Raw genomic sequence first — 14,479 nt, 5'->3', positions numbered from 1 at the left:
AAGCATTTGAATTCTGCTCAGTCGCTAGGTCTCTCTAAATCACATTCTTCTGTTTGTTTCCCATTACACGAGTTCTAGGCAGCCATTTTGGGATTAGAATTTTCCGTTTTTGTTCTCTGTGTGTGTTTAATCTCTGCTGTCTTTATTTTACTTAAAGCTGTATTGGGAAGGGACCACATTTGTTTACACTCACTTTTACAAACTGAACATTTGTCAGCACCTGGCCTGAATTCTTAAGTAGCTTTTGTCTTTTAAAATAAACCAAAAAAAAAATGAATGACAATATGATAAGAACACTAGTAAAGAGTCCATTAGATGCCAGTTATATTGGGATGTCTAAAGAACCTTACATGGTGACTCCTACTTTGTGGTGAATTCCTATACAGACAGTGATAGTCTGAAAACAGTCTATTGTATAATGCTGAGATTGGGAGGTTCTCCTGTTTTCCACTTCATGATGATGGTCTGAAATTTGACATACACTTTACCTATAAATAGACTTGGATACATGGCACTGAACAATGAATTTTTTTTTTTACCTTTCCCCTCAAAATTTTAGAAAGCACTTTAGGAACATGTTTCTTGTTGGCAGTCAGTAAAAAGGTACTCATTTTACCTTTGGTCTACTAGATCTTGAGTTAGTTTATAGGTAAATAGAACCAAACACTTGATTTAGAGCACCTATTCCTTGTCACACTTGCCTGGACAGGAGATGCTGAACTTTAGAATAGCTGTGCACACGCACATGAGTGTGTGTGTGTGTGCATATACTCTTACATATGCATTGTTATAACACCTTAAATAAAATTCTGTCTCTGAATAAGTAATTGTATATACATAGGCACTGTACTGGCATTTAGAGAATTTAAAGGTTCAAGGAAATGAACAAGATTAGGTAAAATAATACATGAAGGAAATATCAACCTTGCTGAAATCCACTCTCCTAATTTTGTTTGAGTCATTTTCTATTGCTTTCTGCATTTGAGACCATAGGTAATTAGGTTTCCACTCAAGTTCAACTTCAGGCCTAACTTAGGGCCTGACATTTAGCGGACTCTCAATAAATGATTTTTCCCTCTTCATTGTAAAATGCTTGATTTTCAACTAAAAACTGAACCTTTCCAATTTAATGTGAAATAGAGGAGTGTTAGGTAGATAAGGAAAAACCTTACCTATCTGAAGTAAGTCTTGTGTGAAAAATTTAGAACTCTGTTAAATACTTGTACTGAAACGTTAGTTCAAAGTAGTATAGATTAAAGCATACATAGTTCAGGGATGCATAATTTTGGATAATGCACACTGCTGTCCTTCCTCCTCTATTACACTGCCTGGGTTTTTAAGGTTTAAGTCTGTATGTGCCAACCACAGTGTTTATTCTCTTTTTAGCTTAACTACGGTTTTGCACCAGAGAGGCCTTGGCCACAATCACAGTGAAGAGCAAGCAACAGCCAGTGTCAGAGCAGCTTTTGTGCATGCCCTTGGAGATCTATTTCAGAGCATCAGCGTGCTCATTAGTGCGCTTATTATTTATTTTAAGGTGAGACGTTTGCAATTACCTGTCATGGTGGTAAATTCACTAGCTTTCCTGTGACTTTTTAAAATTCTTATATTCCATTTTACATTTTTGCAGGCACAGGACTTCCCCCCTTTCCCCTCTCCTTCACCTCCTTCTCTTTTCCCTGCCTCACATTGTCCTCTGTGTTTTGTAGTATGATAGTCCATAAGTTGTAGTCTTGACATGGTGTAACTCTTTACATGGGTCATGACACTGTTGGTATAGGCAATGGTAGGAAGTTTAATGTTATTTTGCCTAGATGTATTTAGAAGTTTCATTTTATGCAGTAGTAGAGGTGCAGTCTGTGGATTTTCTTTGATTCCTGATACTCTATTCTCCATGACATTTTTCGTTTGTGAAACTGTAAGTGTATGTTTTCCTTTACTTTTTGCTTTGTATTTTGGAGGGAGGCTGTCTTAGAGTGGACACATGATGTTTGTCCCTTGAAAGCTGGCACATTTCACTGAGCTTACCTGTGCTAATTAACAGACTTTGACGATGCAAACTAATTAAGATTCCCAGAGCCTGGAACTTTAGATTTTCCAAGACTCCCAAGAACTGGGATTCTAGTCTTTCAAGAAAATTTTTTTCGAGGTACTGAGATGCACAGCAATGAAGCAGAAAACTTTAGGTTCTTGGGTTGTTAGGGGAATAAAAGATCTCTGACTCACATAAGCAAAACAGACTTACTGGCTAGAGTTTGCTGCATGTACACCAGATCCTTTCTATCCAGAAGCCCACCTACACCCCTACACTCTCTTTGAACATCTCTTTTTTTACCAAGTAGCAGCTGTAGATAATCAGCATTTATTTCAGATGTACAAGCAAAAGGTAAGTCTGCATTGTTCAAAAGCTTGAGAAGAATTAAAGGTTAAGTTTAAAAGCAAAGGACTAATTGTGCTTTCATGGTATATTCTGTCTATCACTGAAAAGGTTGCACTATTCACAAGTAGTTTTAGACTTGACCCTGTCTGTGCTAGAATCTGGATGAGGAAAGAGGAGATGTGAGCCAATTTAAATGATGTGCGTTGTTCTGCCAAGAGACAGAAAGCAAGGTAGAAATAAAGGTAGATTTTGGTAGCTAGATTTCAGAAACTATCCTATTGCTGTCCAAGGCACTATGTTGAAATAAAGAAGACTCATTTTGATTTGTCCTGTTTTTGTGATTATTGAAAGTTCAAATTTCTGTAAATTGAAGTCCAATTTACTTTGCTTGGGTCTTACAATAAGTGTCTCACTGGGAGAGGATAGAGACCTTGATTGTCCATCCTATACTGTCCATGATGCAGATGAAGTGACCACCCCCACAAAATCCAAGGTGTTAATACATGGTGGTAATACATCCTGTATGAGTTGCTGACCCCGAACAAGTACAGATCCACCTTAGCTCTCTGGCAATATCAAGATCTAATAGAGGTGTGTTAGGGTGCTGTGAGGGACATCATGACTGCTCAATTTTAAGGGATTCTTACTATTTTTTCCTAGAAAATTAAAACATGTTATTAAGCTGAGCAAAATGATCATTGAAAACCTCTAGTCTAAACTAAACGTTGCTCAAAATCATAAGGGTAGTAGAATCTGATGGTCCCCTTACAAAGATGAAGTTGATGAGGAGATTCTTAGAGGGAAGGAAACATGGGCTTTTCTGTGCAATAGAAATTCACAGGCAGAATAACATGTGAGGCCAGGAGCTGTGTTAGGGGATGAGTAGGAATGACACCTTGGGTAGACTGAAGCTATCTGCCTGAGTATGTGTCAAACCTGAGAAGCAAAGTAATGAATCAAGACCAAGGGCCATGAGATCACTGACCCTGTGCAACTTCATGTGTTGCTTCTATTCTTCACAATTGTATCAGAAAGTAACCGGGTATAGTGAGTTTACTGGTGCATATCTTCATCACAGCCTATTTAGAAATTCTACTTATTTCAGAGAAGTGAAGTCAAGCTACCTGAGAGTACACTTAAAAATTGGCTTTCTTTTTTGTTATGAAATTATGAGGGTGATGTTCCCGGTAGCCTCACATCTCCGTGGTCATTTGAATCTGAAAAAGATTGAGGCTTCAATTGTACCTGTGGGTCAGATGTCAGGGCAGTGCATGGGTGATAGAGAAGGAAGGAAAGAGGGAGATTTTCTTTTTTAATCAGACTTCCTGGATGGACAGTATGAATTAACTTAAGTTTCTGTATTTTCCAGCCAGACTACAAAATAGCTGATCCAATCTGCACATTTATCTTTTCCATCCTGGTTTTGGCCAGCACCATCACAATTTTAAAGGACTTCTCCATCTTACTCATGGAAGGTAGGAGAGATGTTATCTTTCTCCTGGATCAATATTTTCTCTCCCATGTGGTCATAAGAAGGAATGGCTGCAACACGTGCTTATTCTAAGTTTGTGTTGTAGGGGAAATTTAAACTCATAAGGAACTTCTGTGAAACAAGTATTTGATTCTATTCATATGGGAGTTAATCAAAAAGAGCTGGCTTCTGTTTGCACCCCTAGCAGCTGTTCAATAAAACCCCACAGTGCAAAAATTACAAATACAAACACAAAGACAAGGGGGATATATTGTAAAGTCTATAAAACATAAGTTGATTCTAAATACATTGAGGAAAACTGTAAACCTACCCTGCAAGCAGCATTATGACTGAATATTTTAGCTTAATTGGGTCCTACAACAAAAGAACACTAGGGTGACCTCTTACTTAATAAGCGGAGTGTGAACCCAGCTCCATCTCTGGGCTAGATAGCATGCTGGAAGCTAGTGTTTCAGAGATGAGCAAAACAAAGAATAACTCTGTCCTCAGGGGGCTAATACTTCAGTGAGAGGGAGAAGGTTATTGGAATAATTACACAGGAACAGAAAAGTTGCAAGTGCTACAAGGAAGAAATGCAGACCCCTTTTTTGGGGACTTTAACAGGTCTGCAGTATAGACTGGTGGACATCGGGTCTTCAGAGAGGGAGCGATGTTTGCTGCCCTTCTCTTACTCCAGGCATGGGAGGAACTCAGGCCAACTAGTGCACTTCTCCCCAGCCAGGATCTAGCCCTGATGAGTCTCCAAGGCTTGTGGAATGCCTCTATGGCTACTTGGAATTTCCAATGACTCAGAAACAGATGACAAACAACCTTCACCATCAAAATATTCCTTATGCCTAAAGTCCACTGGCTCAGGCAGCTCCCCTTGCTCCTTCTCCACTTTTATGATTTTCTTCTGTTCTGGCATAGCATGGCTGGAGAGCTGTTGGTTTCTGACCTCTCCGGATTACATTCATTTTGAAAAGTGTGGCTTGGAGACATGCATTGTACAGTTGAAAATTTAGCATGTATTAGACCGCATCAGTCACTGAAACTTCAATTCAGATTCTAGTTTTCTAAGTTCAGGTGGTGGATTTTAGACAATGCCCTTCAGGCCTCTGAATTTCAGTTTGTTCAACTTTGAAGTGGCAGGACATTATCTACCCTGTAGTGTTTGGGGGAGTATTAGGTGTGAAAGCTTTTGGAGCAGAGTAATGCCTCAGTAAATATGATCTCTCCCCAAGCTCTTTTGGTTGATTAGAAAATAGGATACATAGAACTCATTTGTAATGTTGACTCTGTACTGAAAAGTTATTTCCACACTGAGAAAGTCCTGATTGTTTGTTTAAATATTTGCTTATTTGAAAGTTGTAGTTATAGACAGACACACACACACACACGCACACACACACACAGGATTGGAAGAGAAAGAACTTTCATTCACAGTTTCATGTCCTACATGGCAGCAAAGGCCAGGTCTGGGCCAGGCCAAAGCTAAAAGCCAGGAGCTTCTTTCAGGTCTGCCCTGTGGGTAATAGGAACCCAGGCAATTGGGTCATCATCTGCTGCTATTCTCAGGTTAATAGCAGGGAGCTGGATCAGAACTGGAGCAGCTGGGACATGAACTGGTGCCCACATGGGATGCTGGCATTGCAGGTGGTGGCTTTACTCACAATGCTACAACAATGCTCCTAAAGTCCTGATTCTTGATCACAAGCTGTGGTTATACGGCTGGTCAGGGTAGGACACTGAGGACCTCAGAAGAATCCAATAATGTGGCCTCAATTGGAACAAATCCATCTTAACTACCATAGAGAATGGCACTTCAAATGAGAGAACTACTGACTTAACATTACCTTGTTATCCAGATTGAGCATCCCTTATCCAAAATTTTTGAGAACACATGTGCTTTGGATTTCAAAATTCTTTAAATTTTGGAATATGTGCATACATACAAACTAAAATATCTTAAGGAGGAAACCCAATTCTAAACACAAAATTCATATTTTTATGCTTCAGTCACCTCATGCACATAGATTGTAGATAATTTTATATCTGCGTTTTGGCTTTAACGAGTCACTAATGTCACTAAGGAATTTTCCACTTCATGTTAAGTAGTTTCATATATTCAAGCATCATGGAAGTTAGCACTAGGGTCTTCAACCCATATTAAAATATATTAGACATAAAATACGGGATTATATTTACTCTGCCGTTTATCATTGCTCTAGTGCTCATTTACAGTGAAGAAAGTGGGCATTTTGGGAGACTTGCTAAAACCCTTATTAGAGTAAGCCAACTGTTCTCAAACTAGTGGCATTAAAGTCACATGGAAGGCTTGTGTAAAGACAGATGGCTGAGTCTGCTCCCACAGTTCTTGAGTCAGCAGGTCTTGCAGGAAGAAGGATGGGAGAATAGCTTCTCATTAGAAATCAACCCCACTTTAAGGGCCACTGACTAGGATGAAGGATTCCTATATGATATGCTAGGGATTTGCATCATACCAAATAGATAATTGAAAATACCCAGACATCCCTTCAGTGTTTCCTTTTGCCTTAAACATGTCGGAGAGTACACATTCACAGAGCCTGGTCAGTCACCTTCAGGGACAATTCGTGGTTGTGCAGTCATCACTGCTGAGGGTGCATGGAAGGCTTTTGCTTTTGGTGAGTGCCATGATTAATGCTGATAACAATGGGAAGATTAACAGTCAGATGTCACTGGGGCCGAGTACTGGGCTACAGCTGCTGCTGCCAACATCAAAGTTATTTAACTCAAAGGCAGGTAAAAGACAAATTGGTCTACAATGAAACAGCTGTATTCTAATTTTTCTGTCTTCACGTGCCTGTCCCCTGGTGATTAGGTTTCTTAATTTAAGGGAAAGTGCAGAGATTGAGCTATCTTACATAATTATTAAAACTGACAGGTAACTTCTGGGAAATCATTTTCAAATTAGTTTCTCAAATTAGGCCATTATAAAATAATATTTGCACTTGGCAATACAGTGAAATGTTAAAGTACAAAGTGAGAAAAAGTCTTCATGTATTTTTATCAATGAATTTACCATGCCATTTTCAAAGTAACATTTGATATCTTCCCCAAAACATACATTTACATGCATGTAATTATGTATATGTATACATGCTATATATTGTGCACTTACATGTCCTTTTGTTAAGGCATTACATGTAATTATTTTTGCATTTTTCTTGAAAATAATTTATATTAGTGTATACATAGATATCCCTCATTTTTCTCAGTTGCGGTCACTCCATCACATACATATATTTGCTTATAGTGCAAGGACATTACAAAGAATGTTATAATTACTGCTCTTATACATATATTTTAAAACACTTGTATGCTCATGAAATTATTCCAGTAAGTCATATAGCTTTGCCATTTTTTGGACTATTTTGTTTATTTTTATTTGAATTGTGTATTTTACAGAGAGAAAAAGGGAGATATAAAGAGAAGTTTTCTATCTGCTAGTCCACTTTCCAAATAGCTGCAGTGACCAGAGCTGAGCCTGTCTGAAGTCAGGAGACAGGAACTTCTTCTGGGTCTCCCAGATAGGTGCAGGACTTGAACCATGCTCTGCTGCTTTTCCAGATCATAAGTGGGGAGGTGGAGTAGGCAGGACAGGAACTGTTACCCATATGGGATGCCAGAGATGCAGGCTTAGCCTGTTACACCACCATGCCAGTCCCAGAGCTTTGCCATTTCTGCCAATGATAATTTTCCCCTCCAATAGTGTAATAGTACCCTTTTTCTGACACCCTTCTCATCCCTGGGTATATAAATTGATGATTGTTTTCTAATAAGATAAATGAAATTTTATATATTGTTGATTTCATATGTGATTCTTTAATTGGAAGAAACATTGAGTATTTTTTCTTGATAGCCTCAGAAGTTGTCTTTCTTAAATACTAATGTAGGTACTTTTATGTATGATTTTAATATTTTTACAGACTTCCCAGTAATAGATATTACTGGGACATGATATGGCATTAATGTTAGTGGAGGGATGATACTACATTTTACAGGAAGTAGTTTATCATGCACTTGTGCTCTCTATGTGAGTAAGGAAATGAAGGAGATAAGAGGAGAGGGGTGGGGGATCATGACTTTAAGAGTCCTGGGGAATTGCAATAGATACACAAAAAATCAACTGAAATTACAGAGTTGACACTCATCAAGCCTAATAGAAAATTTTTAAATATATCTTTGAGAACCAGAAAGAGGGGGAGAGTGAGCACACATCCACTGATTCACTCATCTATGCAAGTTGGCTGAGACGGGACCACAGTTAAGCCAAGAGCTGGGAATAGAATCTAGATGGATCTCCTACAGGAATGGAGGAACACAATTACTTGTGTCATCATCCCTACATTTCAGAGTCTTCACCGACAGGAAACTGGAGACAAGAACTGGAGTCAATACTGAATGTAGATGGTTCCGAGTATCAGCTATATTAATCACTTGGCAAGAAGATCTAGTAGTTGGCTTTTTGATGATTATACCATGGCAATATATGACATAATATATTGCATGACACTTGGCAACACTTGGAGTTGTCAACATTGCTTAATTCTCTCTGACCCCAAATTTCTCTTCCTTAATGGCAACTTTGATAACTATTTGGTAAAGTCCTTAGGATCATTAATGAGACTTTATTAAAAAAGTGGTTATGGGGCTGGTGTTGTGATAAAGGTCAGGACGTCACCTGTGATGCTAGCATTCCATGAGCCCTGGTTCAAGCTCTGACTGTTCCACTTCTGATGCAGCTCTAAAATGCCTGTGAAATTCACAAAATATCTTCCACCCACATTGTATACCTGCTTGGGGTTCCTGGATTCTGGCTTGGCCTGGCCCAGATCCAGCTATTGTGGTCATTTAGGCGAATGGATCAGCAGATGGAATGGCATCCTCTCTTTCTTAAGCTCTGCTTTTGAAATAAATCTTACAAAAAATAAAGCACTAAACATATGCCTTAAACACAATAGGTTGTCAGTAATGGTTATTACAATATGCTAATGTCACACATAACCTCATACACAGAGGGTTAATGTGAGAAAAAGAAAAAGAAAACATCATCGGATCTTCTCTGGTACTGAGAACCTTTCACTTACCACAGAGGCAAAGAAAATATTGATGTCATTAATCAATATGAGATGGGGTTAAGCCAGCCTCATTCTATAGAGAATCAGTAGAATTTGCCCCAGAAATGAAATCTCATCTGAGCAAACTACTTAAATCCTGAAAATGAATGCTTGCTCATTTTTATCACTTGAATATGTTTAAGCTCCCAGCACCAGCTTCTCATTATAATCATCTGAGAAGTATCTATGAAACAGTTACACACAACAGAATGTTACTCAGTCATTGAAAAGAATGGCATCATATCATTTGTAACAATATGGATGTAATGCAGGACATTATGTTGAGTAAAATGAACTAGGAACAGATGGACAAATGCTGTATGTTTCCACTGATACAGGAACTAAAAACAATTTATCTGAAAGCAGTAAATAATATCCTGATGACTGGAGGCTGGAAAGAGTAGTGGTGGGGAGGCTACAGAGAGGCTGCACAATGAACACCAAAATGCATGCCACAGCACAAATATGCTCTAGTGTACAACAGCACAGTAGCATGGCTGCAGTTCAAGCTAATTCACAGGATAGCTCAAAACAACAGGAGTTCAGAGGTTTCTAACACAAACAAATGACAATTGCCAATGTGACATTGGGTATCATAAACACAATCATACAATTATTAAGTGTCAATCTCAGAAAAATCACAAGTGAAAACAAATGAACAAGCACTTCATATTTAGGCCTCCCTCCACCCTCATGCCCTGGGATTCTGATTTAATTGTCCAGTGCTGACCATGAAGTCAGGCTCAAGACTCGCTGCAAGACAGAACATCCTGGTGGCTCATAAAGGTTAGTATAATGACTCTCAGTCTTGGCTGCATGTTAGAATTACCCGTGCTGTGTCTGATCTCCAGAGAGTCAGACTGAATTGATGCTGGGGGCGGGGGTAACCTAGACCTCAGGACTTCTTAAAAATACTCATAATATTAGTGTGCATCCAAGGTCGAAAACTCCTCCAGAAGTCTGGGATCGCTGTTAGAAAGTGTCAAATGGGGCTGCAGTGTGTTTATTATTAATAAATGGCTGGGAGTTTGTGTTCTAGTAGAGGCTAAAGAGTTGGACTTGGACATGAACTTTATAGATCTTCTTGCTGAAAGGAATTTGTATTTCAACCAAAAGGTATAGCACTGTTATGCTGGTTGAGTTGATTTTAATTCTTGTTTTGAACTGATGTCTGCTTTACTATGCCAACTACTAACAGCTCTGTCCATCTCTCTGGAGCAAGCAAGAGCAAATGTCATGCAGTTTCATTTGCTGCCATCATCCACATGACAAACTTTGCAACATTTCAGAAGAGTGATCACAATGCCCTTAACCTTTTGCTTTCCAAGCTAGAGATACCCAGTTTCATTGACATTAAAAACACAGCTGATTGCCTGCCAGGCTTTCCCCATCCAGTGTGCCTTTACAGTTTCTCTAGGAGCAAGAACAGCAGTTACATTCTGTGACCCCGACATTGAATGCTAATGTAGCTAAAATAATGGGAATTTTATAAGCCGAGTAATAAGATGGCATTACAATGCTGGAATCCTTTATTCACACAGCTCATTAAGTGACCCGTAGGATAACTGACATTTGTAAAGCTCTGTAGTTAATGAGGAGCAGAGATTCTCTAGTTTGCTCCTCAGAGAACTCTGATCTGCAGAGTGTTCTTATCATCCTTGTTTTACTCAAATGTGTTCAGGATCAGGGAAGTTCTATCAAATGGGTAAATTCAGGATAGCCGTAGTAAGAATGCTTCTTCAGTATTATTTGATATCAAATTATATTACTTCATTTTGCTTTTCAGTTTGTATGCAAAGAGAATTAGGAAAAGCACAATTAATAATGCATCCTGAAATCTAAGGATGATTACTTGTTGGCTATTGCATATTAAATTCTGCAAAATACTGTCTATGAAATTTGATAGTGAACACTTTGGAATTGGTGATTTTGGTTTGTAAACACTTGCAGTAAACCAGCAAAGTAGAGGGCAAATTAGTGTCATAGGAGACACTTATAGCCCATTCAACCATCTCAGAGAGCTGTATTTAGTGAAATAACTGTTTTCCCACTCTTCCTTTGTGTTAGGTGTACCAAAGGGCCTGAGTTACAATGGAGTCAAAGAACTCATCATGGCAGTTGATGGGGTTGTGTCTGTACACAGCCTGCACGTCTGGTCTCTAACAATGAACCAAGTGATTGTCTCAGCTCATGTTGCCACAGGTCAGTGATTTTTGCTAATACTCTAGACAAAATAATTGATGTCCTCTGAAGTCAGTAACTTCCTCATTTTTTTTTTTATAACTGCCCTTAGTGTCTATTGCCTAGCAAACAGCTGTAGAATGTTCTGTAGTGCTGAGGGCCTTTGAAAACCAACCCTATCGATGTTGTCATAACAACAATTCTAATGACAACCTTGTGGCTGACTGCAGTGTGAAGAGCAGAGACAGAACAAAGGACTACAATGTCTCCCCGTGCTCAAGATCTAGGATTCTGGAAATTTGACTTTCTCTGTTTTGTTTGATGATTAAGTACTAAAAAAAAAATCAGCAATACATTTTAGCTGAGTATTTCCTGTGTGTTCCATGCTTTGACAGGTCCCATGCTTAAAGTTAGGTTCCATGGTGGATGATTAGAAATTCTGTAGCCAGGTGAGGAAGTCTTTGTACGTTGTTTTTATACTGGAAACTGTTTTTCAAGTAGATGATTTTTTTCCTAATAAATACTGGGGTTGGGAGCATAGGCAGTGGCAGGTTTTTTGCTGCCTCCAGAAAGAGCTCTGGTCAAGAATATATTAGGTTGCTACAGAGTAACTTTAAGACAGTTCTTACAAGCCAGGGATCAGAACAGCAGCAGGAGTCATTTCCAGTCTGGGCTTTTTAGACATACTCTTCTCCAAGGACTTGGATCTGGCTTCAGTGACTTTATAGCATTTGTAGCATCAATATTTCACAATAAAGGGAAGAATACAGTAAACACTGAGGTTACTTTGGAGGGGAACTTACAGCCTCCTGATACAGCTTGGGCAAGAAAAAAAGATGGTAGTGAGGAACACTGCTCTAAGAAAGGTCCGAAGAGAGCCTGAAATCCTTCTGGCTCCTGCCACTGGTCTGGATATAAATTCAAATTGAATACAAGAGCTGCCCATGTAGAGACACCTGGGGGCTGACAAACCTGGCTATGTAAGGAACAATGGTCCACCTTGGCTCTTTGCAGGGCTTCTCTTCTCTCCCACATTCATCTTTCTGATGTGCCGGACTCCATGGTTAACTGTGGGCAGGACGTTTCTCCCAGTGGTTGAAGGGGTACTTTGTTAGCCCAGAATTTCTCCCTGCCGTGTTTGTGAGAATGTGGTTGCTGGTCAGTGTGGATGTGGCTTCCTCTCAGGCTGCACCCCATCATGCCAGAAGCAGAGCATCTGAAGCTGGAGGCCTAGTAGTGTGTGTGCAATCAGTGCTAATCTCACTGTGATTCTTTGTCAACAGCAGCCAACTGGAACGACCAGGTTGTTCGGAGAGAGATTGCCAAAGCACTCAGCCAAAGCTTTGCTCTGCACTCCCTCACCATTCAGATGGAATCTCCAGCCGACCAGGACCCTGACTGCCTTTTCTGTGAAGCCCCCGAGGACTAGCTCAGTCACCCTGACAGCATCCTTCATTAGCGAGGCAGTCTACATGCAGCAATGCAATGACATAAGAAGAATCCAAAGGAAGATATTTGAAACAGTATGACTCTTTGCAAGGTGCATATTTTGTTCTTTATTTAGCACTATTCACTTGGAATGAAGAAGCATTCAGAGCCAGTTAATTGGATTATATACTCATCAGTAGCTGTATTTAATTAGAGGAATGTGTGAATAGATTTGTAACTGGGGATGAAAGAACAGCTGTTTGTATCCATAGGCAACAAAAGGTTCACTTGCCTTGAATAATATATCCAGTAAAGGTGTGGTAAAATTTGAATTCAGGAAAGTCTTATCGAAATCAGTGTCAGTGCCAAAAAATGTTTATGGAAAATCTGTTATCTCTTAGCTATATGTCCATGAACTTTTGGAAATTTTCACAAAGACACAAAATTCCTTTGGAACATGTAAATTGAAAACTGGAATAGCAGCATGTTGGAGAAAAAAAAAGAGTTTGACTTTCTCAGCATTTGTAGTATGAGCAGGAATAACATCTACTAGGTCCTATCAACATCACTATGAACTAAATGGGGGAGACATTTTTCTTAGTCTTACCTATAAATTAGGTTGCAATATATCTAAAATTGAAGAACTGTATTTTACTGTTCTGGATAAAAGTTTTGGACAAAAGTTATAAAATTGCTGTTCAAGTGTTTTCATATCATCAACCTAATAAAAGAAAATAAGGATGCAAAGGAATAGAATCAATCTCAGGTCTCACAGAAAATTATTTAGTGATAATTTCAGGTAAGAACTCAAGTTGTAAATAATATTTATGAAGCACCAACTATTATCCAATCACTACAATGGGCTATTTAGAAATGTTGGCTCATTTTTGAGATTGGGAGAAGTTGCAACTAATGCCGTTATTGTCTGGACAAGAATATAAGAGTTGAAGAGGATAAGGAATGTAACCAATGTTACTTATTTGATCATTAGAAGACAATGTTTGGCATCAAGTTTGGGCTAAGCATGTGGGAAACAAGCCAGCATAGCTTCTGCCATCACAGAGCTCTGTCCATGTTCTTGGAAAAAAATGTTTTGCATGTACTACAAGTAGTGGAAGATCATGGGAAAGAAGAGAGTCTGGTTGAGGTTGGAGAAGGTTAACAGAATAGCTGTGAGTTGAAATATGAACAAGAAGTGGATGTTAGCAAAGTTAATTGTAGGAGAAAGCATATTTTAGAAGCAAGAGGGGCTAGAGTTGTGGTGTAGAGAGTTAAGCTACAGCCTACAATGGTGGTATCCCATTTGGGTACTCATTACAGTCTTAGATGCTCTACTTCTAATCCATCTTCCTGCTAATGTGCCTGGGAAAGAGGCAGATGATGGCCTATGTGCTTGGGTCTCTACCACCCATATGGGAGACCTGGATGGAGTTCCAGGCTACTGTTTTGGTCTGATCCAACCCTGGCCATTGAGTCATTTGAAGAGTAAAACAGTGGATCCATCACACATATAACTTTGGGTGTCAGATAAATGCATCTTCTAAAGGAATGAATGCAAATCAAGAACATGACTTCATAAACCCTGAAGATGGACCTTGCCAGGTTTGAAAAAGAAAAAAAACACCTCAAGTTATGTTACAGGCTAATCCTGAACTTGCCAGCGCTGGCATCCTATATGGGCACTGGTTTGTGTTCTGAGTACTCTGTTCCATAATCCAATTCCTTGCTTATGCCTGAAAAGCAGAAGGGGATTGTCCAAGTCCTTGGGCCTCTGTGCTCATGTGGGAGACATGGAAGAAACGCCTGACTCCCAGTTGGCTCAGACCAGTCCAGTGGCTGTTGCAGTCATTTGGGAAG

General features: G+C 39.3%; 1 protein-coding gene across 2 annotated transcripts in view; it reads left to right on the top strand.

Moving 5' to 3' along the window:
- The window catches only part of SLC30A8 (solute carrier family 30 member 8), a 43,342-nt gene extending 30,719 nt beyond the window's left edge, over nucleotides 1-12,623 (top strand). For both annotated transcript variants that reach the window (XM_040979464.1, XM_040979465.1), the window contains 4 exons: nucleotides 1,387-1,537; nucleotides 3,750-3,855; nucleotides 11,081-11,215; nucleotides 12,478-12,623. In XM_040979464.1, the coding sequence (XP_040835398.1) occupies nucleotides 1,387-1,537; nucleotides 3,750-3,855; nucleotides 11,081-11,215; nucleotides 12,478-12,623 (538 nt within the window). The remainder of the gene's footprint in view (nucleotides 1-1,386; nucleotides 1,538-3,749; nucleotides 3,856-11,080; nucleotides 11,216-12,477) is intronic.
- The last annotated feature ends 1,856 nt before the right edge of the window (nucleotides 12,624-14,479 follow it).

Source organism: Ochotona curzoniae, unplaced genomic scaffold (assembly GCF_017591425.1).
Source record: "Ochotona curzoniae isolate NIBS_2020 unplaced genomic scaffold, NIBS_Ocur_1.0 contig_3190, whole genome shotgun sequence".
NCBI classification, from domain to species: Eukaryota; Metazoa; Chordata; class Mammalia; order Lagomorpha; family Ochotonidae; genus Ochotona; species Ochotona curzoniae.
This window is presented reverse-complemented; position numbering and strand designations above follow the sequence as displayed.